Genomic DNA, 25,916 nt, shown 5'->3' with positions numbered 1-25,916 from the left:
TCCACACACTATCTCCTACCTTACTGAATAACTGAATAAAACAGGCCCAAGAGAATATCCCACTCCTGGCTGAGGGGAGCTGCACATGGGAACCTCTTTACTTCTATTAAATCCCAAACTCTTTTTTCTTTATTGGAGATGGGGACACCAATGACTGATTTACCATAGTGCCAGTTTCCTGGGAACCCAGGCTGGAGAAATGCCAATGGACTCTCCCGACCTTCTATTTTAATCTGACATCAGAATGAGCAAGACCTGGTGGACAGGGCCCCTGACCACCCTCAGGCTGACATCAGTCAGAGTGGCTCTACCTTCTTCCGTGTTGAGGAGCCCTGGTGGTGGAGCGGTTATGTGTTGGGCTGCTACCCTCAAGGTCAGCAGTTCTAAACCACCAGCTGCTCCACAGGAGAAAAGATGGGGCTTTCTATTCCTGGTAAAGAGTTACAGTCTCGGAAACCCACAAGGGCAGCTTTACCCTGTCTTCTAGGGTCGCTCTGAGTCGGCAGCAGCTCGGTGGCAGTAAGTTTGGTTCGGTTCGTTTGAGTTGATCCTCAACTCAAAATTATTATTATTTTTAAAGGGGGTTTCTACTTTCCAAAAGCAAAAATAGCTTGAAGACCACTGAGATCATCGTAACAGCAAAAGGCTTCAGATGTTTCATCCTAAGGTGGAGAAAATAATGCCTGCCCTTCACTGCTGTGGGCCTCAGCTTTCTTATCAAAATGAAGATTAAAAGCAGTACCAAACCAGGTTTATGGGAGACTTCAATGGATTGTGTCTGGCAGACAGCAAACATCCTTACACGCTGGTAAGGACCATCCTTTCCACTGCGCTGAAGGCTGGCATCAGCTCACACTCCCACCTCAGCGCTTTTCAACCAGAAGTCCTTCTTGGAGTTCTTACTACATGCAGGCCCTTTGCCACACACCTGACATGCGCCTTCTCACCCAACCCTTAAAAAGGCACCATGAGGTCAGTCCAGGAAGTTATAGTCATCTCATCTCATAGGTCTAGAATGGTGCTCACTGAGAAAGAGGGTCCTGATTGATTAGCGATGTCTGCCATGGATGCAGCATAGAAGATGCTCAAGGAAAAAAAGGGATCCTGATTGATTAGCAATGCCTACCAGGCATTGGGTTTCTAACCGCAAGGTCAGCTGTTCAAAACCACTAGATGCTCCTCAGGAGACAGATGGGGCTTTCTATTGCTGTAAAGAGTTGCAGTCTCCGAAATTCAACAGAGGCATTTGTTCCCTGTCCAATTGGGTCGCTCTGAGTCAGCATTGATTGAATAGCAGGGAATTTGGTATGGCTTGGGCCATGGGTCAGGCCTCAGAATGATAATGGCAGAACTGAAACCCAAAGCCAGTCCTGGGAGACCCAAAGTTTACAGATGCTGCTTCCAAACTTGCCACGATGTTAAGCTCCCTGAGGACAGCCGTCCTAGTGACCATATGGAACAGGGTAGAACTGCCCCTGTGGGTTTCTGAGACATGACTCTCGATGGGAGTACAAAGCCTGTCTTTCTCCCCCAGAGAACCTGGTAGTTTCGAACCGCCTACCTTGTGGTTAGCAGCCCAGCACAAAACAACCACACCACCAGAGTCCCTTGGAGTCAGAAGTGATTCTGTGGTAGTGAGCTTGGCTTTCAGCTGAAGACTATCAGATGAGGTGTGGGTGCACCTATCTCGTAGAGCATGGAAACTCTTTATAGAAAGTCTCAACCCTCTGCGCCGGGGCAGCTCCACCCTGCCCTCAAAAGTCACCAGTCAGAATCGCCTCGATGGAAGTGAGTGAGAGTGAGTGAGTGAGAGTAAAGAAGAGAGTGAGTGAAAGAGTGAGTGAGAGTGAGTGGGAGAGTGAATGAGTGTAAAGGAGAGAGTGAGTGAGTGAGTGAGTGAGTGAGTGAGTGAGTGAGTGAGTGAGTGAGAGAATGAGAGACAGTGTAAGGGAGAGAGTGAGAGAGAGTAAGGGAGAGAGAGAATGAGGGAGAGGGAGAGCGGTGAGAGTCATCACTAAGCACAGGGCTGAGGTGACGGCAGATGTCAATCAGATAAGCCGCCTTTCTTCTTAGATGGGTGTCTTGCAGTACAGCGGGCAACCTGCTTCTAGAACGTCAACTCCCTGGAGGCACCGTTGTATCCGCCACTTGACCGTCAGGACAGCAGAGGAGGAGGGGCTTGACAAACCGTGAGGAAATGAATGGACCAACCAGTGGCCCCTGAGCAAGCCCACTGTGACCACCTCGACCACCTGCTGCGTCCCTGCATACCCAGCCCACAGGTGTGCGCACCGGGTCTCACAGCCAGGGAGGGGCAGAGCCAGGCTTTAAGCCCAGCCCGTCTCCCCAAACCCCAGGCTCACGCCCCAAGTCCTCCCCTTGAAACGGAACCTGAGTGGACGGTTCCAAAGGGCCGCTCACCTGCAGATGGGAATGGCGGGCACCAGCTGCTTGGGCCAGGTCGGGGGCACGAACAGGATGGACTCGGGGCCGGAGCTCCTCCGCTCCTCCTGCTCGCAGGGCCCCAGGAATTCCACGGCCGGGTAGACGTGGCGGGGCAGGCCGGCCTTGGCGGGAGCCCCCGGCACGGGCGACGGGTCGGGGCTGGTCTTCCACACCTTGGGGGGGATCCCGCACGGGGAGTCCGCCGCGAGGCTGTTCAGGGCGTCCATGAGGATGGCGGAGCCAGCCGTGAGTGGGTACCCGGCGTGCGCGCCGTCGTCGTGGGCGGCCGCGTGGGGCACGGGCTGCGGCGAGGGGCTCCGGGAGCGCTGGGGCGAGGCTCCGGGCAGCGGGCTCACTAAGGCTTCTGCGCACGAATGCCTCCGCTTGGCGCCGGGCGACGAGGAGCGGGAGGCCGGACGGGGCACGGGCGAGTGGCGGCCCACACAGCTGTCCTCGGCGAGGCCGGTTCGAGGTGACATTATTGGCGACGTTCTGGGGGAATAATAATTAGCAGGGATGTTTTGAAACTGGGGACACAGGTCGTCGGGCCCGCCGTTATTGGGCGAGACGCAGGGCGAGGTGCAGGGGGAGAAGGTGTCGGAAATGAAGCTGGCAGAGGAGCCGCTGCTAGCGGGGCTCAAGCAAAGCGGCTCGCGGTAGCCCTCAAAGCCGGGCACGGGCAGCGTGAACCTCGGGCTGGCGGTGGTGCCCGGCCCGGGCGGCTGCTCGACCAGCAGGCCAGAGTCTCTCACGGGGAGGGGCCCCCCTGCCTGCATCAGTTCGTGGGACGGAGTGATCTCGATGCGAGGGCTCAGGCCCGAGGCCCCCGCTGGCTTGACGGGGCTCAAAAAGTTCTGGGGCCCCACCCTATCCGGCTCTCCGAATCGGCCTGGGGGCTCGCCAGAGAGACTGGCGAAGGGGTTGTATGGCTTGAGGCCAAAGTCCAGGACTTCATCGGGGTACGGGAGTCCGGAGGGTGGGCCGACGGCCTTATGTGCACTCGGTTCTTCTGGAAAGAGAAGGGGGGAGGGAGGGGTCTTTTTTAAGCCTCTAAAACAGAATTCTCGAAGCAGAGCAGTCAGGGGCCAGGTGCTGGCTCCTCGGGCTTTTTCAGTTCCCACCATTCCAAACCCCCGTGCCTGACAGAGGGGAATCGGGGGCCCTCTGTCTCCCTGCCTTACATAGAGCGGGTGCACAGAGCCCAGGGTGCCCGAGGGGTGGGGGAGCGGCTTCCAAGTGGCTTTTAAATGCCACCTTAGAAGAAAGGCATTGGAGGTACCAGACCCTCCATTCACACCTTCACTCTCTCAATTCACACCGTCACTCGCTCAATTCACTTCTAACCGAGTGGATTCCAACTCATCAGGGACCCTACAGGCCAGAGTAGAACTGCCCCTGTGGGCTCCCGGGACTGTCAATCTTTACAGGAGTAGAAAGCCTCATCTTTCTCCCATCTTGAGGCTGGTGGTTTCGAACTGCTGACCTTGTGGTTAGCAGCCCAACTTGTAACCACTGTGGTGCCACCTGGGCCCCTTCACACCATCAGAGAGGCCCACAAACAATACTTACCCATGCTACCTGAGAGACACTTTGCCCCTACCCCCACCCCAGGTGGCCTTTTAGATTGGATTTCCTAGCCCACCCATGGGCCATGACCCACCCCCCAGTTTGAAAACCCCGACTCCGGGACAGCCCTGTTACTCCCACAGAGGGAATGGGACAGCAGCAGACGGCAGAGGCGACTGCACAGGCTGGGGTCCCATGGAGCTCTGTGTTTGGGGGCTCACTGCTTAACCAGGGCTCTGACTCCCCACCCGTCTGGGTCATTGTACGGACAGGGAAGCAGAGGCCCAGGGAGAGGAAGCCATTCACTCAGAGAGGGAGCCGGCAAGGTCACAAATCCTACGAAGGAGCCAGGTGCCCAAAGGACGGTGCTATGGTTAAGTCGAATCCCCCCACCGTTCAAACCAGGGCACGTCAGCTGACCTTGCTGGCATGGCAGGGCCATCTCCCTCGGAATTCCACCTCCCCCTTGAGGGTCTCAGTGCTAGAGAGCATCCTCAGGCAGACAGACTGACGCCATCACCACCGTCTGACCTCCCAAACCCAGTGTCTATTTCTTCTCATGCACGCCACGTCCTGCTGACCTACGCACCCCGTTGCTCACACACGGATCCAAGCTCACCGACTGTGTGAGGAAGCTGTGAAGTTAGTGTCACCCCCAGGGGAAGCATGATCGAGGGAAGCATCCATTCCTGCCAACCCTCTGTCCCTCATCCCTCAGCCCCCCCACACCTCACTAAGGGTCCCTTCCCCCGACAGTCCCTTGGGCTCAGCATTGACTTCCGTCTGTCTCACCTCGTGCCCAAACCTAACACAGCCTGACTGCTCCACTGTCTGAACATTAATCAAACTGACTCAACAACCATCCCTCTGACCCCCCATGTGGACCACTGCAATGGCTACCTTCTCTCTGGTCCGTGGCCCTGTTAGTCCCTACTGTCCGTTCTCCACCCGGCATCCTTTTGAAATGTCCATTTGTCAAGGTTTGAAATGGGACCTAGCGTCTTTAACATAGCTTGTCCCCTTGCCAGTCTGTTTCTGCCTCTCCCCACACTGTCCTAAGTCCATTCCCAGCCAGGCCCACAGACACCTTCACTTCACATCGGGCATGCTTCTGCCTCTGCACACTTCCACCCGCTCTTCCCACGGTCTGAAAACGCCGACCCCAGGGTCTTCGTATGGCCAGTTTTCCCAATGCCTTCATGTGTTTGCTTAGCCAACACCCTCTCCCAATAGCTCATCAAAAAGACTACCGCCATCCACCCCTGGGCCGGTCACTCTCCACCCCTCACTCCCGGCTACATTGTTATTCCTGGGTCTCTATTACCAACTGACATCACATCAGCTATTTGTCTGTTTAGGGACTCTCACTCCAGATCAGGCATCAACCAACGGCGGCCCTAGGGTCCTGTCCGGCCCACCAGTTGCCTTGGTAAATAAAGTTTTATTGGGACGCAGCCACAATCTCTTGGCTGACCTGCTACAGCTGGAGCCAAGGCATTCAGTAGCTCAACAGAGACCACACAGCCTGCCAAGCCCAAGCTGCTCACGATCTGGCTCTTCAGAGCCCAGCACAGCACTGAGCACCGAGCTCCGGGGCCAGGGCAGGGCTTCTGTGGCCGCTGTTGTGTGCCACGCACCCAGCACAGCAGCTGGTGCTTAGAGGCCTGCTATAAGCGTTTGTGGAGTGACTGACTCGATGAATAATGCAACAAAAGGATCCAGATCAGAAAGGGGAACTCTTCCAGAAGTTGCACCCAGCCCTTTCAGAGCCAGCCTGGAGGAAGTACACATGTGTTTAGCTGGGCTGATCTCATGGGGCAGATATTACCGATATACCCCCAGAGGGTCTCTCAGAGCTTGTTGGGCAAAGAGAAAGAACCTGGCCTTCCTGCTCGGCCAGCCAAGCTGACCTGGTTTCTCTTTTCAAGAAGCCCCCAGCCCCGTCCCACCCTGGAGCATCTGCACTTGCTAGGCCCTGGGCCCTGGGAGCCCGCCCCCACTCACAGAGCCCTTGTCTTCCCCTGCTTTTACCATTCCAGCCAATCATTATGAAGTGACTTGTGTCTCACCCATCTCTCCCCCAACCTGCCACCTTGCCCTCTCCAATCTGTAAATCCCAGGGCAGCCCTCTCCTGCTCTTCCGCAACCCTCCCCCCCAACCCCCACCCCCAGTGCAGCCTTTGATTGGGACCTGCAGAAAAACAAACTCTCAAGCATTTGCCTGGTGCTTGAATGAATGAGAAGTTAATCTCGGAAATGGCGATGTTGAATATTTGAGGGAATATCCAAGGATGTTAATATCCCACATCAAAGGTATATACATATAAGTTCTAAATAAACAAACAAACAAACCTCACTCGCTGCCATCAAGTCAATTCTCACTCAATGCAACCCAATAGGACAGAGGGCCCTGCCTCTGTGGGTTTCTGCGACTCTAGAGAAGTCGCCAGCCTCATCTTTCTCCTACAGAGGGGCTGGTGGGTTTCAACCTGCTGACCTCATGGTTAGCAGCCCGACGCATAGCCACGATACCGAGGGTAATTTCAAAGTATCTATCAAAATTCCAGACACACATAACCTTGGAGGTTCCTCCACAGCGAGCAACAATGTAGTGCCCAGCACATGAGTCAAACTGGTAATTAGGACAGTTAAATTTAAAAAGGATTGCAGGGGTTATTAATACAAAACCAATACAACTGCCACCGAGTCCAATCCAACTCACAGCGACCCCACATAGGGTTTCTGAGGCTTGGTGAGCTTTATGGGAGCAGACAGTCTCCTCTTCCTACCACAGAGTGGCTGATGGGTTTGAACCACCAACCACATGGTTAGCAATCCAATGCTTACCCGACAGCACCTCCAAGCCTCTTGTGGAATAGTATACAGCCATAAAAAAACAAAGGCGGTCTTTCTGCACGGACATGAAATGACCATCTAGATACCGAGTTGAAAGGAAAAGAGCAAGGTGCGTGGCCGCATGCACTGTGTTTGACGGAAGGGGAGGGAATGTGTGAACACACACACACACACACACACACACACACACACACGAATCGCTGGCAGAGACGCAGGTTCCCTCTGGAAGTTACAGGGAGCAATGACTTGCTCTAGCAAGAGAGATGGAGCCATTAGGGGACAGCAGGATGGCACAAATGGCTAAGCACAAGTCCACAAACTTCAAGGTCCGAGTTCAAGCCCACCAGGAAGTGCTGCAGAAGAAACGGTTGGCAACCTACAGTTAAAAACGCAGCCATGGAAGCCCCGGGAGCACGGTTCTGCTCCTCTGCACATGGGTGGGGTCGCCCGGAGTTGTGTCCTGTCTGATTGTAAGTATGGCAGAAAGGAGACCTGGCTTTATTGTGCAGGATGTTGCCTGCCCCAAAAGATACCTGTGTCAATTTTAAAGATGGGGGAGGGATACTATGTCCTGTAGTACTGGCTTAGAAAACTCCTGTCTGCCACTAAAATCTCAGCACTGTGGGGGGTTTGAGAAAGCACCCCCTCCCGCCTGAGGCCTCAGTCTCTCAACATAAATTCTGAAAAAGGCAAACTCGCCATCGAGCTGATCCTGACTCACAGCGACCCTACAGGGCAGGATGGAAGTGCCCCTGTGGGTCCCCAAGGCTGTAAGAAAGAAAATAGAAAGGTTTCAAACTACTGACTTTGCAGTTAGCAGCACAATGCCTAACCACTATGCCACCAGGGCTGGACGTAAGAATGCATTCAACTGCGTCTGTCTTACGAAGCCATAGTTTCATATAAAGTCATGTTTGCGTGTGTTCGTGTACGGGTGCACACATACAGGCACATCTTCCCCCAACAGGTAACTGAGCACAGTTTCACCCTCGGCAAAGGTCACCATACTCTGAGAACCCCGGGCCCGTGAACCCACAGAACACAAGAAGTCTCTGCAGAAGGGCCAGCTTTATCGGAAGCACTCCCTCAGGGGGGAAGCGAACCTTCCCAGCCCTACACCCCTCGCACACCCCAGAGCACATAAGCTCCCAACATCCCGGTTTGGAAGGCACAGTATTTAAAGCATGTGTGTTTGTTCTGGGTTACACACTGGGCTGCTAGCCCTCAGGTTGATGGTTCAAGGCCACCAGCCGCTCCAAGGGAGAAAGAAGAAACTGATGAGCCTGACAGTCTCGGAAACCCTGGATAGGGTCTCTGTGAGTCAAGCTCACCTCGTGACAGTGGGTTTGCACTTTGTATGTTCGTTTTAGTTCAGCAAAGGAGTACAGGGTCTCTTCTCTACCCCACCCCACCCCGCCCCCCGGCTCCTCCCCAGGACTTTGAATGGACTAGGAGGTTCATTTATAAACACCGCATTTGTAGTCCGCTAGGTGTCCGGCAGAAAATTTCAGAAAGGAAACAAAGGCCACATTATTAAAATATCCCTAAGTAACGGGGGCTCCTCACTCTTTGTCCTTGAAGGACAGTGTGATGCCCGCCCGGCACGGGGAGGAATGAGTGCCCGCTCAGACCACCTCGTGTCCTCAGGAGGCCTTCCAAGTGGCCGTGCTTCTCTCTTGACCCTTAGCGCGTGATCTCTGCTGTCCCTGGGCCCGCGGCAAACCGTACTGACTTAATATGCCTACTGCGGCGCACTTGGATTTCTCTTTTCCAGGGGGCTTCGCGCCACTACGCTGATGGAAAAATCAGTGCCGAGAGCCCGGACATAGACCGTAGGGCTAAAAACACAACAGAAACAGAAGTCACTAAATGCTGGGGAAAGACATGGAGCTGGCCAGCACTCTAAGTGTCGAGAGATGACCCGAAGCCCTCGGGCCTCCCCTGGCCCCAAGCTCTTTTCTCAATAAGCTCTCATTTACATAGGTAGATGTGAAGGGCTGGCTGCAGTGAGTTTTGCTGAAGGACCACCGCTGGCAACCTAAAAACCACCCAGTGGATCGGACCGCCTGCTCCCACAGGGGTAGTGGTTACATGCTGGGCTGCTAACCACAAGGTCAGTAGTTTGAAACCACCAGGCACCCCTCAGGGAAAAAACAGGACTCTCTACTCCCACAGAGTTACAGTCTCGGAAACTCAGGGGCAGTTCTAGCCTGTCCTATAAGCTCGCTGAGAGTCAACTTCAACTCGATGGCAGTGACCTGCTCCCACAGAGAACAGCTAGACCACCCTGTGGGGCTGGTTGGGCCCTGCCACATGGGGCTGATGAGTCAAAACGTACCCCGGGGTACACAGCAACAAAAAGCTTCCCTTTAAGCTGCAGGGCCACTAAATTATTTCATATGGCTCTTCTAGCCCAGGTCTCTAACGCCCACCAAACACCCTTCCCTGCATGGGTCTGTCAAGGTGGGGGGAAGATACTGATAGGATTCATCTGTGAGTAAGTGCCAACAAGGTACCCTGGAGTCCTGCTGTGTATAAAATGAGCCCTGTGAGAAGCAGGAGTGGGGATCTCATTACCAGTAAGGGTCAGGAGTGGAGCTGGTCCTCTGGACCTGAGGTCCCTGTGCAGTGACACTCCGGGATCCAGATGATGGCTGTACCAGGGGAGGAGCAGCTGTCCCAGAGCATGGGACAGAGGGATGGACTTCCCACCCCACGGAGCAAGGAAAGCCAAGTGCTTCTGTGCGGGAGGCTGGTTTGCAGAGTGGGGTGTCTCTGGACACTCAAATACTGACCCATGGAAATGGAAGAGTGCCTTACCATAGGATGGTTTGCCCCCGTGGTCATTTATCAGCAGACCTGAAAGATCTTGTAACATGTGCTGATAAACAACCCAACCCTGAGCATTTCTCACTGACATTGCAGCCTGTTAGCTTTCCTAATAAACCCTTTAATCATGACTTTTGTCTATGAGTTCTATGTAGCCATGATGGTGGATATGAAAACCCAGACGGGTAAAATAGAAAACATTCACTTAACAGCACAGTAACCACCAGAATCCACACACAGAGCATCTCCTGACCCCAGAAAGTGGTGATGGTGAGTTTGTGTTTTTTCGGTTTTGTTTTAAGGGGGAGGAGCGGGTATGAATGACAAGAATCAGAAAGACCTTAAAGACAGACAGACAGACACACACACACCTCTGGCATGGAGTCGATTCTAACTCATAAGGATCTTATAGGGCAGAGCAGAACTGCCCCTGTGGGTTGAGACTGTAAATCTACAGGCATAGAAAGCCTCGTCTTTCTCCTGCAGAACAGCTAGTGGTAATGACCTGCTCACCCTGAGGTTAGGGGCCCAATGATAAACCTGCTAAGGGCCACCAGGGCTCTGCATTAAAGACACAGTAGCACCTTAAAGCAAAACCAACGAGCAGTGAAAAGTGAGATCCTTGCTCCTTCCGACCAGTCCAGCGGGAGAAGAGGATCCAAGAAGCAGTGGCTGGGTTGTACTGATGGAGATCTGCCTGAGTCATCTCACCTGCCATGGGAAGCACCTGGCCTGACCTCCAAGAAATCACAACCCCAAGTTCTATAGTTTTACTACCTCACTTGCTGCCATCCAGTCGATTCCAACTCATAACAACCCTACGGGACAGGGTAGAACTGCCCACGAGGGTTTCTAAGATGATAACTCTTTACAGGAGTAGAGTCCCATTGTCTCCCACAGAGCAGCTGGTGGTCTTGAACTGCTGACCTTGCAGTTAGCAGCCCAACTCCTAACCACAACACCATCAGGCCTCCTGGACTGGCACTGTGTGTAAAACATTCTCTGTTGTGGGGCCATCCCGAGCTTGTAAACGCCTAACAACATTCCCTGGCCTCCACCCACTAGCTGCCAACAGCACCACTCCCCAGTAATGACAACCCAAACTGTCTCTCCGGACATCACCCAGTGTTCCCTGGGCGGCAGGACCGCCTCCCGCTGGAGCCACTGCTCCTAGCTCGCAGCTCCTCCAGGCTGCACTCAAACAGGGCCTCCAAGCACCCCTCTGTGACTCACACCAGCCCCTGACATGATTCAGCGGGGAGGCATCTGCTCCCAGCAGCCGAGGCAGTCTCCCTCCTGTAGCACACAGCTGAGAGTGCTCAGTTATCACCCTTCCCGCCTTAAGCTCCCAGGTGTCCACCCCCGCAACTGGCCTCACACATATCTCAGGAGACCTCTGACCCCTGCAGCTGAGAGAGCCTGCACTGAATTCCAGAACTCACGCCAGGAAGGGGATCACGGGGCCTGGCACGGCTGGTCCACCACCCACCGGCTGCACGACCTCGGGCCCTGAGCCTCCGCACATGTAACAGTGGGGTGGTGATGGTGCCGCACCCCCGATCGGGACCTTGAGGACATTGGTTTGCCTGACCCACAGTCTCCAGGCACACGGAGGAAGCACTTTAAGAAGGGGTTGTCATTATGTCATTATTATGGTTGTGGGACGAATCATCTTGAGAGGGAAATTCTACCCTGCACTTGCCTCCTTTCACAACAGCTTCTTCATGTGGCACACGAGGCCCCAACCTCTTCAAAAGCAGTTGGTTTTTTCTTAAAGGGGAAACAATGTCTGCAAACATCACACGGCCCAGTCAGTACTTGGGGACTCCTGGTTCATCACACCCAATACGGACTTTCAGAAAACATGGGGAGAGGGCAAAAAATGATGACATATCCTACCCCCCCCCCCCCCGCCACACACACACCACCCCCATCACCCCCTTTCCAGGACTTTACCGTCGTTCCCCTGGTCTACTAAGTCTTACTAAAGTGTTGGTGACTGCCTGTGCTGCCCTGTGATAAGAAAGCTGCTAGGAGCTGACACTGTGCCAACCACGTGTGTGCACTTCACATGAGTGATGTTCGTCTCACAAGAACCCTCTGAAGCAGGTGACACCGCTTTGTTCTACAGGTGGGGAAACTGAGGCTCGGAGAGGGTTCGCTAATTTGCCGCAGGTCACACAGTTTCTAAGTGGCAGAGTCAAGATTCAGTATCTGGGTCCCTCGCCTCCCTAGTCACTCTAAGAGGCTGTTCATCACAGAAGGGGCCATTTCCTGGAGGGTGCCACTGCTGCCAGCCCCCAGGAAACAAGGTGCCCTGGAATAACAGTGCAGAACCACCCCCATGTCACCCAGGAAGCAGCCTGCACCGGCAACTGAGAATCCAGGCTCCATTCTCCGGTACACGGTGGTTCTGCACTGGGCTACTACCTGCAAGGTCAGCACTTCGAAAGCACCGGCTGCTCCTCAGGAGAAAGATGCGCCTCTGCCCCTTTTCCGAAGCTCACAGAGGCAGTTCTGCCCTGCCCTACAGGGTCGCTCTGAGGCAGCATTGAGTTTGGTTTGGTTTTCTTTCTTCTAGGATACTCACAACTCCCTGTTTGCCCCAGGGTTGTGTAAACATTTTTTTAATAGTACTCAGGCCACAGTGAGCCGCTCCCCTGGGGCTTCTCTCAGGTCCACTGCTCCCCCTAAGGCACCCCAACAAATAGGGGTGGCCCCCAGTGTCGCCCTCTCCCGAGGCCTTCTGGGGGAAAGCAAACAGAGAGGCCCCTCCTCCACGTGGAGCTCCCAGAGGGCAGACGGTGGTTTGGGAGGCAGAGAGGGCATTCGTCAAACAGAAACCCAATTAGGGAAGCACCTTGAGTTGGCTACGGGGGGGGGGGGGGGCAAGAGGGGGGGGGTGGGACGGAATGGTGCCAGGACATGAATGAATGGCTTTGAGGTGGAAAGGGCACAGCCAGGGGCTGGACACATGGCAGGGGGCAGAGGGGGTGGGGGGAAACAGGCTGGCAACCAGGCCTCAGAGCTGTGGGCCATCCTTGTCCAAGATGGCCCGCCCTGCCATGCTGTGAGCTCACCCCCGAAGGTGGTATGGCCTCCCGGCCCTGGGTTTGAGACATCACAGTCTGTCGTCAGGGCAACGCCAAGGATGCCACAAGTTGGCACCGCTATTGGCAGCCCAAAGGAAAGGAGAAGGTAAAGAAAGCCAAGCTCGTCTTCCCCGCTGCTGCTCCAGTTCCCCACGCAGGGCAGACGGGGCTGCAGAGTCAAAAAAGAGGAACAGGGGCATGGCCGAATGCTTTGTCTCTCAGGAAAGACCCTCCGTGAGACCTTGCAGACAGCACCCCCAATACCAAGTTCAACCCTCAGGCTGCATTCCAGAACCCTAACTGCCCCCCTGCCCCTGAACACCCAAGAAGAAAGAGTCCCCAGGCTCCCCACTCAGTGACTCATGTGTGTGAACGACAGGAATCAGGCCATCACACGCTTCCTCGCCGGCGACACAGACAGAGCGGCAGAACCAAATGCAAGGAAGTCTGTCCAGAGAGGTCAGGTCCAGAAATTCCAGAAAGGGCTGGCAGGCAGCTGGAGCTCCTGTCTCAATGCAGAACACTGAAAAGAGCCGCCTGACCAGCTCGCTTTGCTGACCCTGCCCAGTGGTGACAGCAGTCTGCCTCCAGCAGCCGGGCAGGGCTCACTGCTGCTTCCAAGCCCTCTGCCATGGGGCCAGGCGTCCAGGCCCCACAATAATGTGAGGGCGGCATGCCTGTGGACTAGGGGCTGGCACAGCCATCAGCAAGTGCACACACACGCCCTCCCCCAACCCCCCCACTGACACCCATTGCTTTGGGGTTGAGGGGGGCGCAAAGGGGTCTGCAAGAAGCCCATGTGCCTCAAACCCGGGTTTTGAATTGGGGTCAGGATGTGGGGTGGGCATGGGGCCCAGGGCATTGGCAGACAAGCTGCCTCGTCTCCATCCTCAAGTTGGGATGCAATGAAGCACAGTTTTGCTGAATGACCCCCACTCCATGGGTCCCTCCTGCTTTCAAGAGGTTCAGAGACCCTGACCTATCTGGGCCGCAGCTGACAGGAGCCTGAGGGGCAGTGGGCTGCAGTCCAGGGGGGCAGGGCAGCAGCTCAGAAAAGGAGGCCACACCTCCAATGTCATCACCATCAGGGCGTCGTGCCTGTAGAAATGGCTGACTCGGTGCATGCTTTGCTGCACACGTGTCCAGCAAAAAAGGAATACAAGGAAACCATTCACTTGGGGAAGTTCAGAGTCCTTCCTATTACCATTCACTGTGATAGCCGCTAGCCGCCGCCGTGCTGGGCTACCTCACGCTGGGCCCATCCCTCTCTGCAGCTGCCAGCCACGCTGGGAGGCAGGTACTATCCACACCCCCGTTACAGATGGGGAAGAGTGAGGCAGGTCCCCAAAGCAGTCAGGGGCCCCAGAGCCGGGATCCAAATCAAGGTGTAATTCACATGCCGTAACCTGCACAAATGCTTAATAGACATCTCATGGTTTTCACACACATGCACACACCTGTGTGTCCACCACTCAAGAGAGGGACCTTTCCCAGCACCACCCCCCAGAGCAGCCCCTCTCTCTGTAGCCTGGTGGGGCCCATTCGTGAGCTTGATGTAAATGGGGTCGTTCAGAATGTGCCCCATGCACGGCTTCATCCCTGCATGATGGCTGAGAGCAGGCTGCACTGCGTGAGGAGGCTGGGGTGGGGGATGGAGGACCACAAATGGCCAACTAGTCAAAGGGTGGAGGTGCCCATGCCCCTCAGAGAAGTGCCAAGGGAGAACTGACCCAGTGCCAATGCCATAGAGCTCAGGTCTACCCTGGCACATGCGGGGTCACCATGGCATGGAGTCTGCTGGGCTGCAACAGTCTTTAATATTAGGGTGAGACCTGGTAGCTCAAGGGTGAAGTGCTAAGCTGCCAAGGGAAGGGTCAGAGGTTCGGACCCCCCCAGCTGCTCCATAGGGGGGCAAGGCTGCTTCCATAAAGGTGACAGCCTTGGAAAGCAGATGGGGAGGTGCTAAGCTCTCCACAGGGCCGCTGTGAGTCAGCATACAAAAATATCAGCTCAGTGCTGAGGCAGCCCCTGCAGATTGAACTTGGAATCAGAGGAGCCAGCTTCTAACAAAAGAGTGGCCAGCCCTCGGGCAGGGATGGAAGTGAGAGGGACAGCTTCCTCCCCCAAAGCAGAAGGAAAAATCTGGTGAGAGGAATTGGCCAGAAATAGATTGCGGATAATCCTCCCTCCAAACACACTTGCCACAGCCAAACCTGCCCTGGTCCGGCCTCTAAGGGGCCAGGGGTTGCAGGGTATACCCCCTCTTTTTCACCCTCTAACCCGCTCAGCCTAGATCCCCACCTTACACTTGCCCCCCCTCGCAACAATGCCAGCCACACCAATGGCTTTGCCCCATTGTGATTCTCACAACCCCCAGCACAGCCTGTGAACCCCATTTCTATGTATCCTTCATCCCCCGTCACACTCCCACTGGAAACTTCCCCTTAAGGATAGTGGGACCAGGAAGCACTTGGCAGGGGCAAGGTTGGAAGTGGGGGTTCAACTGGCTGGTGGCTCTCTGTTTACACTTTTCCCGGAGCTATCAATCCCGTGCCAGGTTCCCGGTGGCGGGCACACTGCATCAGTGGTCCCTGCCAACCCGGCTCACAAATGACAGCCCGCCTGTCTCCGTGGCAATGCAGTGATGTCATCCATTGGGGATTCCAGTCCCCCAGCCCACCTTCTTAGCAGCTCCCTCAGTAAATGGACCCTTTCTCTGGCTTTGAAAGAACGTTTGCATGCATTTCAGACCCAACGTTAGTTGGTTGAGTTTTTGGTTTGGGGTTTTTTTTTTAGTTGGGTCCCAGCCCCCCTCACCAACCACTCCTCCCACTCCCCACCCAGGCTCCTTCATTTAACACCCCTCCTGTTCACAGGCATGCCCGAGCAGGTCTGTTTTGATAAGGGGCTTTATAAAATCCTGAGCTTGGCCAGCCACTTGCTCTCCTCCAGAAAGCTCACCCAGGCACGGCTGGATTAAGATGCACATGGGAAGGGCTGGTTTGAAGAAATGCATTTTATGAACTAAAACAGACCCAGCTGAGAACATGCTGTTCCCATCCCCCCGCCCCCCAAACCTCAAATTAGAAGGTAGGCAGGGTCCTCAATGCCAACTCAGGAAATCTCACAGCTCTGGGTGTGTCGCTCACGGCCTGCCTTAGGTATAGATTCCCTTCACACAGAGAGAGGGAGAGAACTCTTACAAACCCAAAGCTTTAGCTCAGAATTCCAGTTGACAGGAAATGCAGGGGGAACAGAAAAACTTGTTAAAGACACTGGAGGGATGCAACTGGCAGAGTGGGGCAGGAGGGCAGGCTCCCTCCCTCCCGCCCCCCCCCTCCCCGGCACAGCCACGCGGCAAGAAAATCCAGCCGCTGGGGATTTTCATCACAGAAAGGCGATCATGTACACACAACGGGAGGATCCTCGTTGGATCTCTATCCAAACAAACAAAGTGTACAAAGATCTTTCTGAAGATAAACAGAGCCGCTCCGGCCCTGGGTCGTTGGATATGAACAAACCATTGCCTGTTGCTTTTTAGCGTCGAGAATGGTGAGCCGCAGAGCGTTCGGTTTTGGAGATGAGATGTGCATGGCATCTATGGAAGGAGGCAAGCTGACGAATTCTGGAACTTGCTGTAACATCATAGTTAGGGGGTGGGAGAGTGTGGAGAGGGGAGACAGAAGCAGCAATGCAATTGGCCTTACACTGCTCCTTGTGTAAACGGAGGCGCAGCCACGTGGACTTAACCCTCCCATGAGCTCCACTTTTGCATGCTTGGAAGGAAGGATCGGAAAGGCTCAGAACCAAAGCCAAGGGCAGTGGGTCTGGCTGCGGGGAACCTGCCTCCTCCTGCTCCGCCCCGACGGCTTTTGAAGGTTCCCCAGAGTGCGGGGTCTTCTGCCCTTGAGTTCATTTCCAGTGATCAGCAAAACTGACCTCAAAGCAGCGAGGGGAAGCGAGTTTGGTGGGAGCCTGTGGCTGCTTCCGGTGCTGGGGCTGGAGGAGGAGGAAGTCCCTTTTTCGGAGGGGAAGCCAAGGGCTGCTTTTACGGGGGAGGTGGGTCACCCCTTCCTGGCCCGGGTTCTGGGATCCCACAGGGTCAGGGGGTCAGATACCTGAGAAAGACCCTCCACCCCCAGGAGAGCCTCCATCCTCGGGAGTGGGGGGGGTTACTTTGGAGTGAGATGGGGACAGATGAGTTTCTGGAGTCCTAAGAGGCACCCATGAGGGTTAGCTACCCTGCTGTGCCGCTGAGCTCAAGCCCTCTGCCAGTTCTTCTCCAGTCAACAGACCGTGCGCCCTTCTCTGCCTAGACCAAAAATTATTCGTGAGCTATAAATACATTTTTTGCGCATGAATGGAATCGCCATTATCTGATTTTTTTTTTAATTTTACCTTTAGATTTTTTTCCCCATCTTACTTCATGGCCACACGTACATACGGAGTACTGATAGAGCCGCAGGTCGCTCGAGGGCCACGGGTGCCAGCCCCTGGCCTGGACCATCTTCTGGATCAGACTCTCTGAAGGTCAAATCTCACCAAAGGCCAAGGCCAAAGACCCACTTCCTCCTCCCAAAAGTCACTGCCCTCAGGAGGTCAGGAGAGCAAGACTGCTTTCTCAGAGTGCACCTGCACCCGCCCCTGCCTGTCCCCCACTCCCATCACATCAGCCCCAGCAAAGGGCACCACTTCACCACCCCATTTCACGGGTGAGAAAGACAGAGCCTGGAGACCCAGAACCATCCTATGGCTAACAGGGACTCATCTAGCATCTGGTGGGTTTAGCAGGCAGAGTCAGCAGCACAGGAGGGGGTTGTGGCTTGGGGGTGGGGGTGGGACAGCTGTGCCTGAGGTCCAGGGAGGGACTCTGATTTCTGGGGCTCTGACTTGTCCAGTCAGCAGCCTCTAGAATGGGGGTAACAGGGGCCCTCTCACCCGCAGAACATGCAGACAGAAATATCACAGGGCGGAACTGCCATCCCACGCTCGGCCATTCCGACCCATTAATCCCCACACGAATCCCAAGCCAAGCGATCCCTGCTTTACAGGGCAGAGCTGAAATCTTTGCAGAGAGCCCTGGTGTCTCCGAAGCCCAGCCCCCCGCAGTCTAAACCCCTAGCTCCGTCTCAGGGGAAAGACGAGGCAGTCGGCTTCAGCCAAGGTTAGCTTTGGAAACGGGAGGGGGCACTTCTGCTCTCTCCTCTGGACGTGGGGGACAGGTTTCTGTGCTTGCTGGTTTGTTTTTATCTTTACAGAAGCCGCTGCCAGGCCTTTCTCGCGGGGCACGGCTGGAGGTGGGGGGAGGGGTCTCAAACCACCACATTTGGGTTAATAGCTGAGCACAAACCATTTGTACCTTTAAACCCAAACCTCCTGCCATAGTGCCCAGTCCAATTCACAGTGACCCCAGAGGGCGGTGGAAGTGCCCCCTTAAAGTATTGGGTGCTGTAAACCTTTATGGTAGCAGAGAGCCTCCTCTTTCTCTTGCAGAGCTGCGGGTATGTTTGAACCGCCGATGACTAGCAGCCCAGTGCTTAACTCACTGCATAACCAGGGAACCTTTGGGGCACGGGCAGATGTAGGTGGGCCATGCCATCGCTACAACTATAAGGGGTGAATGCGTTACTCATGCTACCACACTGGGGACACCCCGACCCCCCACCCCAGGGCAGGGGCAGCTAGCTGTTCGATAGGGTCCCTGCCCTGGCTGGCTGCATTCTGGCTGTGAGGGGCAGTGCTGAAGGGCCCGACTCTGGACCCCAAACTCCCAAGTTCAAATCCAGCTTTTCCTCGGACCCCTGCCTGGTGTGTGGCAGAGATCACCTACCCCAAGGGGTCTGGCTTCACCAGGCAGAAGGGGACCCGGGAGATCCTGGCACAGAGTCCAGGTTGAAGAGCCCCGGCTGTATTTGTCCAAAGCACTTCAGTTACCACCTTACAGGGCCACTGCGCTCAGGGAGCCAAGCGAGGGAGCACCAGTTTGGGGGGCTGGAAGAGCCTCCCTTGGGAGCACGAGCCAAGGCCCAGAGCGCAGCTGCTGCTGTTAGCCATTGCCCAGTCTGTGCCCACTCACAGTCACACAGATCACAGTCCTTTGCGGGGGCACCACCATTTTTGCTCAGGTGCTTAACTAGTGGCTGAGCCCAGGGGGCCCCTCCTCAGGGGAAGCGGGGGGACTTGGGACTCCATACTGCAAAACGACTGAGGCAACATCGCACCCACTTCCTGCTCAATCCCAGGCCTCAGTGCACCCTCCCAGCCATACCTAGAGCTGCTATTTGTCCAGAGCAGGCTGATGTCAGCCAGCCGGCCCTCACCTGCACGGATGGATGGATGGCAGGCCTCCGCATCACGGGGTTGTGGACCGGCTTGCACAGTGGCAGCACTCTATTTTTAGTAAGCACCGCAAGCCTTTGGGTAGGTACCGTATCACAGCCACGCCTGTCCCTCCGTGTGTCCAGGCTGGCTCCCACAATGCCCAGGGCTGCATCAGGGCAGGGGCCACACCTAGCGTCTCGCCAGAGCCCCACAGCCTGGCGCCCAACCAGCATTCACGAAGTGTTTGCTGGAAGAATAAGGCTTTATTGTCCCCGTGAATACACCACAAGCAGGGGCTTGGAGTTGGAGCACAGGAGACAGTAGGGAGTGAGTCTCAGACGGCTGTAACCCGTATGAGAAACAGAAGGCTCGGCATATGTGCTTGGTGTCTGTGAGTGAGCATGTGGTGTGTGTGTGTGTGTGTGTGTGTGTGTGTGTGTGTGTGTGTGTGAAGCATGGTGCGTACATACATATGCAAACACCAGGTGTGAAGCCGGTGCAGGTGTGTGGTTTGGGGACTGCATGGAAGGGAGCGCACACAGGAGGTATGCATATGTTTGTGTGTAGACAAGCCACGTATGAATTATGCACATTTAGGGGGTGAGTATCAGCTTCTATGACCATATCAAAAGGCTGTGGCCCAAAAAGTCTCCACACCCCTGAAATAGATGCTTCCAGGCAATAAGCAGTGGGCGAAGGGAATGCATTCCCTGCGGGAAAGTCGCAGTGGGCAAAATGCTAAGACAGCACTCACTGCCTGAGAGGAACAGAGGTGGGGGCAGGGCTTCTGGGGCAGTGGGCATCCCGACACATCAGCCCAGACCCAGCCTGAGCCAGACCTGGATCCTCTGGTGGTGACCAGGCACTGCCAGTGCCCTCCCGTGCCCTTCCCCCGCTGATGAACGGCAGGTGTGCCGAAGTGAGAACTCCTGCTAACAGCTGACAGGTTAAAGGACCCTACACTCTTGCCCCCCACCCTCACCTCCCCAAAAGTGGGGGCAGTAGTCCTACCCTGGACCCCACTCTTTCCATTACTATCTCCCCTACTATCAAAAATGGGAAGAATCTACACCTTCAGGGGGGGGAAAATGAAACCACTGAGACAACATGGCTAATTTCTTAGAAAGATACAATCTAGCAAAATTGATTTCAATAGAAAGAGAAAGCTTAACCCAATTTCCATACACCCAACAGGCCGGCTATAAACCAACAACCCCACAGACGGCGCCAGGCCCAGATGGCTTCCCAGAAGATTTCTGCCACATCATCAGAAACCAAGGAATCTCCACACTACATAAATTGTCCCCAAACAGAGAGATGGAAAGAAGCCTAAATCTGTCAGCGCACATGCACAAAAATTACAGCCAAATACCATTCATAAATATCACTGGGGGAAATTCTGTCAACTAGATACCAGCACCCATTAAGAAAAATTCTCAATTACCAAATGAGGTGTATAACATTCAGAAATCTATTAAGTCAACATATTAATAGGCCTAAGGAGAACAGAGTACCTTTTCCAGAGATGTTAAAAAGCCTTGTAATTCAACGCCCCTTCCTAATAAAAAGGAGTCCCCGCTAGTGTAGTGGTTACACGTTGAACTGCTACCTGCAAGGTCAGCAGTTTGAAACCCGCAGCTGCTCCTCGGGAGAAAGATGGGACTTTCTACTCCCGTAAACAGTTACAGTCTCGAAAATTCACAAGACCAGTTCTACCCTGTCCTACAGGGTCGCTAGGAGTCAGCACCAGCTCAATGGCAGTGAGTTTGGTTTGGGCCCTCATAAAAACCCTCAAGAAAACAGAAAAGGCAGATATTCCCCTCCTAGAAAAACAGCCTGCTCCTCAATCCTGCCTCCAGGGTGCACTAACGCAAGAGGCATTCCTGTGAGCCTCAGGCAAGACTTTAGGCTTCTTCCCGCCCTCTCCCCACTGTCAGGCCTCCTTCTCCGAGAGACATTAGTCAATACAGTGAGACCCAAGAGTAAACAAAGGTGCCCAGTCAGTGAGGGCAGGAGCCAGGCCTTGCTCCCGATGGTACACAGGGGAGGTGCAGCGAGAGCTGGGTGAATGAATACTGGCTCACACCAACTGAAGTCAGGAGCCCCGATGGTGCAGAGGTTAAGCAGCTGCTAACCAAAGGGTCAGTGGTTCGAACCCAGGAGCCACTCCACAGAAGCAAGCTGCGGCCTCACGAGTTGCATTCGACTCAGTAATAATGGAGTTGGAATTTTTTGATTATTTGCAAAAGCAAGGATTCGTGCTCGTAGGACTGCAGTCCATGTTAATTCAAGCACGACCACCCAAAATCTTATGAAGGAGAAAAGAGAACCCACCAAATTTAACTGCCGTCCAGTGGATTCTGACTCATAGCAACCCCATAGAGCAGGGTAGAACTGCTTCTGTAGTTTTCCAGACTATAACTCTTTACAGAAATAGAGAGCCTCATATCTTTCTCCCTGGGATTGGCTGGTGGTTTCGAACTTCTGATCTTGCAGTTAGCAACCCAATGCATAACCACTACCCCCAAACCAAACGCAATTGCCATCGGATCAATACTGACTCATAGCGACCCCATAGGACAGGGTGGAACTTCCCCCGTGCAGTTCTCAGTCTGTAACTGTTTGCAGGAGTAGAGTCTAGGTTTCTTTCTTTCTCTCTCTCTCTCTCTCTCTCTCTCTCTCTCTCTCTCTCTCTCTCTCTCTCTCTCTCTCTCTCTCTCTCTCTCTCTCGGAGCTGCTAGTGGTTTCAAACGGCCAACCTTTTGGATCACAGCCCAACGCATAACCACTACACTAATGGTTCTCAACCTGTGGGTCACTACCCCATTCGGGGGTAAAATGACCCTTTCATAGGGGTCGCCCGATTCATAACAGAAGCAAAATTACATTTATGAAGTAGTAACGAAAATAATGTTATGGCTGGGGGGTCCCCACCACATGAGGAACTGTCTGAAAGGGTCGCGGCCTGAGGAAGGTTGAGAACCACTGCACTACACCACTAGAGCTCCCTGTCACCAATCCACAGGATCGTTAGTTCTAGCCATTATACCTGAGCAGAGGGACAAAGAGATAAAAATGACCCTAAGTCCACTCTGCCAGTAAGTGCTTCAAACCTCGTCTAGCACCAGCACACAACTAACTGCTTTGCACACGTCTCTCCACAAAGGACAGGGTGAGAGGCCTCCTACGATGGCCCAGAGTGCAGGTTCCGCAGCAGGGGTGCAGGGTTCATAGTTCAGCCCTGCCACTGGCCAGCTCTGCTTTCTCTTGAGGAGATAACTTAGGTCCCTTGGTTTGCTCCCCCCACCCCCCCACCCCCCCAGAAAGTCTATCTCCTAAAGGTGTTGGAATTTTACCGAACCACACTCACTGCCATCGAGTCAATTCTGCCCCAGAGTGACCCTACCGGACAGAGTAGAACTTCCCCTGTGGGTTCCTGAGATGTTCTTTATGTGAGCAGGCAGCCTCGTCTTTCCACCCACAGGACTGCTAGTGGTTTCCAATTGCTGGCCTTCGTGGTTAGCGACCTAACTCGCAATCTCCACCTCCTCATCAGCCATCCTTTCTCCTTCGAGTCTGCCTGGCCCGGTCCGGTCATCAGGGTAGAGACTATGTGTATTACCAATGGCACTGCCATCTAGCCCGAAGCCCAATAACAGCCCGAAGAGCAGGGTTGGTCTTGGCTCTCGGGTAGTTCCACCTGGAAAAGCCAGAGGTGGCCCACATCTGGAGCATCTCTCCCTAGCTTCTCAAGGCTTGAGATAACCCTTGCCCTCCCAGGATGGCTCTTCCGTGCTTCCTGGCCAGCAGACATTCATTCCCAAATGGATTCTGGAGCAGAGCACCCTGACCTATGGATGCAGAGAGCAACTCCTTCCAGCCAGCACTGGAGGGGCGCGGAGGGGAGAGCACAGGGAAGAAACCTGACAGACATGACCTCAGCCAGGTGACCAAGGTCAACATCAACAGTGATAACTATAGGTTGACAGCGTGTACCCTTGAGACAGCGGGATGAGAATGGCCAAACCCCAAACCAAGCTGATACCAACTCTAAAAACTAAACCTACTGCCACTGAGTCCCTTCTCTTTGGAACCCTCTATGGGGTGGGGGGGTGGGGGTTCCAAGACAGCCTTATCTTTTCTCCCAAGTTGAGGCTGGCTGTGCCCAGAAAGATCTCCAGCCTGGAATGCCTACACAGGGTCAAAATGAGTGGGAGTCAAATCATTGTCAGTGGGCTTGGTTTTGTTTGTTTGTGTTTACAAGTTGTGCTGCTAACCACAAAGTCAGCAGTTCAAAACCACTTTCTCTGAGGAAGAAAGACGGGGCTTTCTACTCCCCTAAAGAGTTACAGTCCCTCCCAGAGATCCACAGGAGCAGTTCTACCCTGCCCTATCGGGTCGCTATGATTTGGAATCAACTCGAGGGCAGTGGGGATGTTTTTAGTGTTGATTTTGGTTTGGGTTAATAAGAATGTCCCGCGCATGCACGGGAACAAGGGCCCCACGCTAAAGCAAGGTGTGCATACCAGAGGGCCTGGGGTGTGGAGTCTGCAGGGACTGTACTATCTTTACAACTTCTTCACAAATCTGAAACGGTCCTTACAAAAAACTCAAGTTTATCAAAAAGAAAAAACATTTTAAACAAGATTCCAGGGCTGTCCCGGTGGTCATCCCAGTCACCCATCTGGCTGCCACCACACATCACTTGCCAAAAAAACTATTTAAAAAAACCCTTCCCGTTAGATTTGACTTGGAAAAGATTTCCCTGGAAATCTACCCTGCAAAATAAAAAAATAATAATAAAGTTGGTTGATTGGGAATCTGGGAGGGGCGTTCCCTGCAAAACATGACTTTAATCTTAACCAACACAAAAGCCATTGATGTGCACGGGGATCGTTTGCAGATTCTTAATTGTATCTTTTCCAAGACAAGAAAGGCTTCCAGGCTGCAGCTCTAGAAGGGCCAGTCGCTTATGATGGCTAATTACTTCCATCTCCAGCTAAAACGCACAACGATCACTAATTACCATCTCCTGGATTCCAGGGAAGGCAAGAAGATCCCAAGTCAAAGGGCACCTTCACCAGGGGTGGCCAAGGACAGAGGGATAGGACAAGCCCCCTGACAAAATCGGGAGACCTGGGGGGGTGGGGTGGGTGTTGTATTTCTTTGTTTTATTTCAGGACAAACTGCTACCCAGAGAAGAACAGCGAGTTTGTGTGCGCCGCCACCTCCTCCCCCGCTGACAACGTCTCCAGTGGAGCAAGTGAAATGACAGATGAGCCTCAGCCTGGCCTGGGGAAGTCCCCAGCGCCAGCGACACGGGGCCACTGAAGGCGCTGACCAGCAGATGGTTACCCAGAAATAGCTTGTATCTTCGGGGATTCCCACGCCAACTCTCCCCACACCCAGCCCCCTCCATAGGACTCGGGTCCAGGAGCGTTTAACCCGATCTGGAAGCTCAGCCGTATCCACTTGGGGTGATTCGCTAACACAGCAGCCACAGGACGCAGGGAGGAAATGGGCCGGTCCTAAGAGCAGTCACACTACCCGCCCCATGCGCTGAACGCAGACAACCTCTTCCTTCGTTTCAACTGCAAGTCGCGGCCCAGGCGAGGGGGCGCGCAGCCGGCTGGCTCAAAGAGCCTTCTGGAGGGGACCCGCCTCCCGCGCCCTGACACTTAGGCTCCGTTGCAAGCTCTTTCTGCACAGCCCCCTCCCCACGGACTCCACTCCTTTGCCTCCCTCCAAAGGCACATAAATCCTAGCCCTCTGACTCCCCCAAGGGCCAGGCAAATGGCCAGCCGGGCCCCTCCCCCAGCCCTGGGCTCGCACCCTCGCGCTCTGCGAACCAAGTCTCCGGGGAAAGTCGCCGTAACTCGAAACCGCCGCCGCCCACGGGGCAAGAGCGCGCCCACCGCCCTCTAGGGGTGGAAGCCGTCACTGCGCAGCGCATCCCCTCCTCTCACCTGGGCTGGGGAGACCAACCTCCCCCACCCCAGACGCCCGCCGAGGAGGCTTGATGTCTGGGGCCCGGGGCCCTTCGAGCCCCCTCCCCTGCGCCACGTCCCCGGCCCGACTCGAGACCAGGCCGGGGGCCGCGGGGCGCCTCCACCGACCTTCGATGGGATTCAAATAGTCATAGTCGAAGAGGATGGAGAAGTCCAGCTCGTCCTGGGGGCTGCCCCCGGGCTCGTGGCCCGGGGCGTCCCCGCCGTCGGGGTCCGGCTGCTGCTCCAGGGCGTCCATGGCTTGGGAGCTGGTGGGGCTCGGGAGAGCGCGGGCTCGGCGCGCACCTCGCCGGGTTCTGGGCCCCTGGCCGGGGTGGCGGGGCGGCAGGCAGTGGAGCGCCGAGGCGGGCGACGCGGGGGTCACTTTCCTCGTGGGGACGCACGCCGGGTCGGGCTGGCGCGGCGCAGCGGGTCCGGACGCGCTGAGCGACGGCGCGCGCGCTTCCTGCTCCGGGAGGCACCTGTTGCAGCCCGCGGGGGAGGGGGACGGGGCGGGGACAGGGCGGCCAGGCCGGCCGGGGGCGGGGCGCCGCCCAGGGACCGGGGAGGGAGGGAGGGCGAGCGAGGAGGTTGTCGGGCCCGCGGTCCCCGGGAGGAAGGAGGCCGGCCCTGGCTGCACTGCTGGGCACCGCGGGGAACCACCAGCTGGGGTCATCGCCAGACTCGGGCGCCTCGCAGCTTCTGGCCGAGCGCGGTGCGCCCTGCAGACCCAGGGTCTAAACAAGAGAGCTGCAGGCCCTTGCCGTTTTGCCTCAATGCCAGCGGGTCCAGTTCTGATTTAGGGAGAGGAGAGGTTTAT

The 25,916-nt window shown here is 55.1% G+C and overlaps 1 protein-coding gene across 1 annotated transcript in view; it reads right to left on the bottom strand.

Annotated features, from left to right (window-relative positions):
* NFATC2 (nuclear factor of activated T cells 2) overlaps nucleotides 1–25,355 on the bottom strand; it is a 99,201-nt gene extending 73,846 nt beyond the window's left edge. Inside the window, exons 1-2 of the mRNA XM_075527700.1 lie at nucleotides 25,226–25,355; nucleotides 2,422–3,454 (exon numbers count right to left, since the gene is read on the bottom strand). Of these exons, the coding sequence (XP_075383815.1) occupies nucleotides 2,422–3,454; nucleotides 25,226–25,355 (1,163 nt within the window). The remainder of the gene's footprint in view (nucleotides 1–2,421; nucleotides 3,455–25,225) is intronic.
* Between the last annotated feature and the right edge of the window lie 561 nt (nucleotides 25,356–25,916).

Source organism: Tenrec ecaudatus, chromosome 12, assembly GCF_050624435.1.
Source record: "Tenrec ecaudatus isolate mTenEca1 chromosome 12, mTenEca1.hap1, whole genome shotgun sequence".
Classification (NCBI taxonomy): domain Eukaryota; kingdom Metazoa; phylum Chordata; class Mammalia; order Afrosoricida; family Tenrecidae; genus Tenrec; species Tenrec ecaudatus.
Note: the sequence above shows the minus strand (reverse complement) of the source record. Positions and strands in the feature narration are given on the sequence as shown.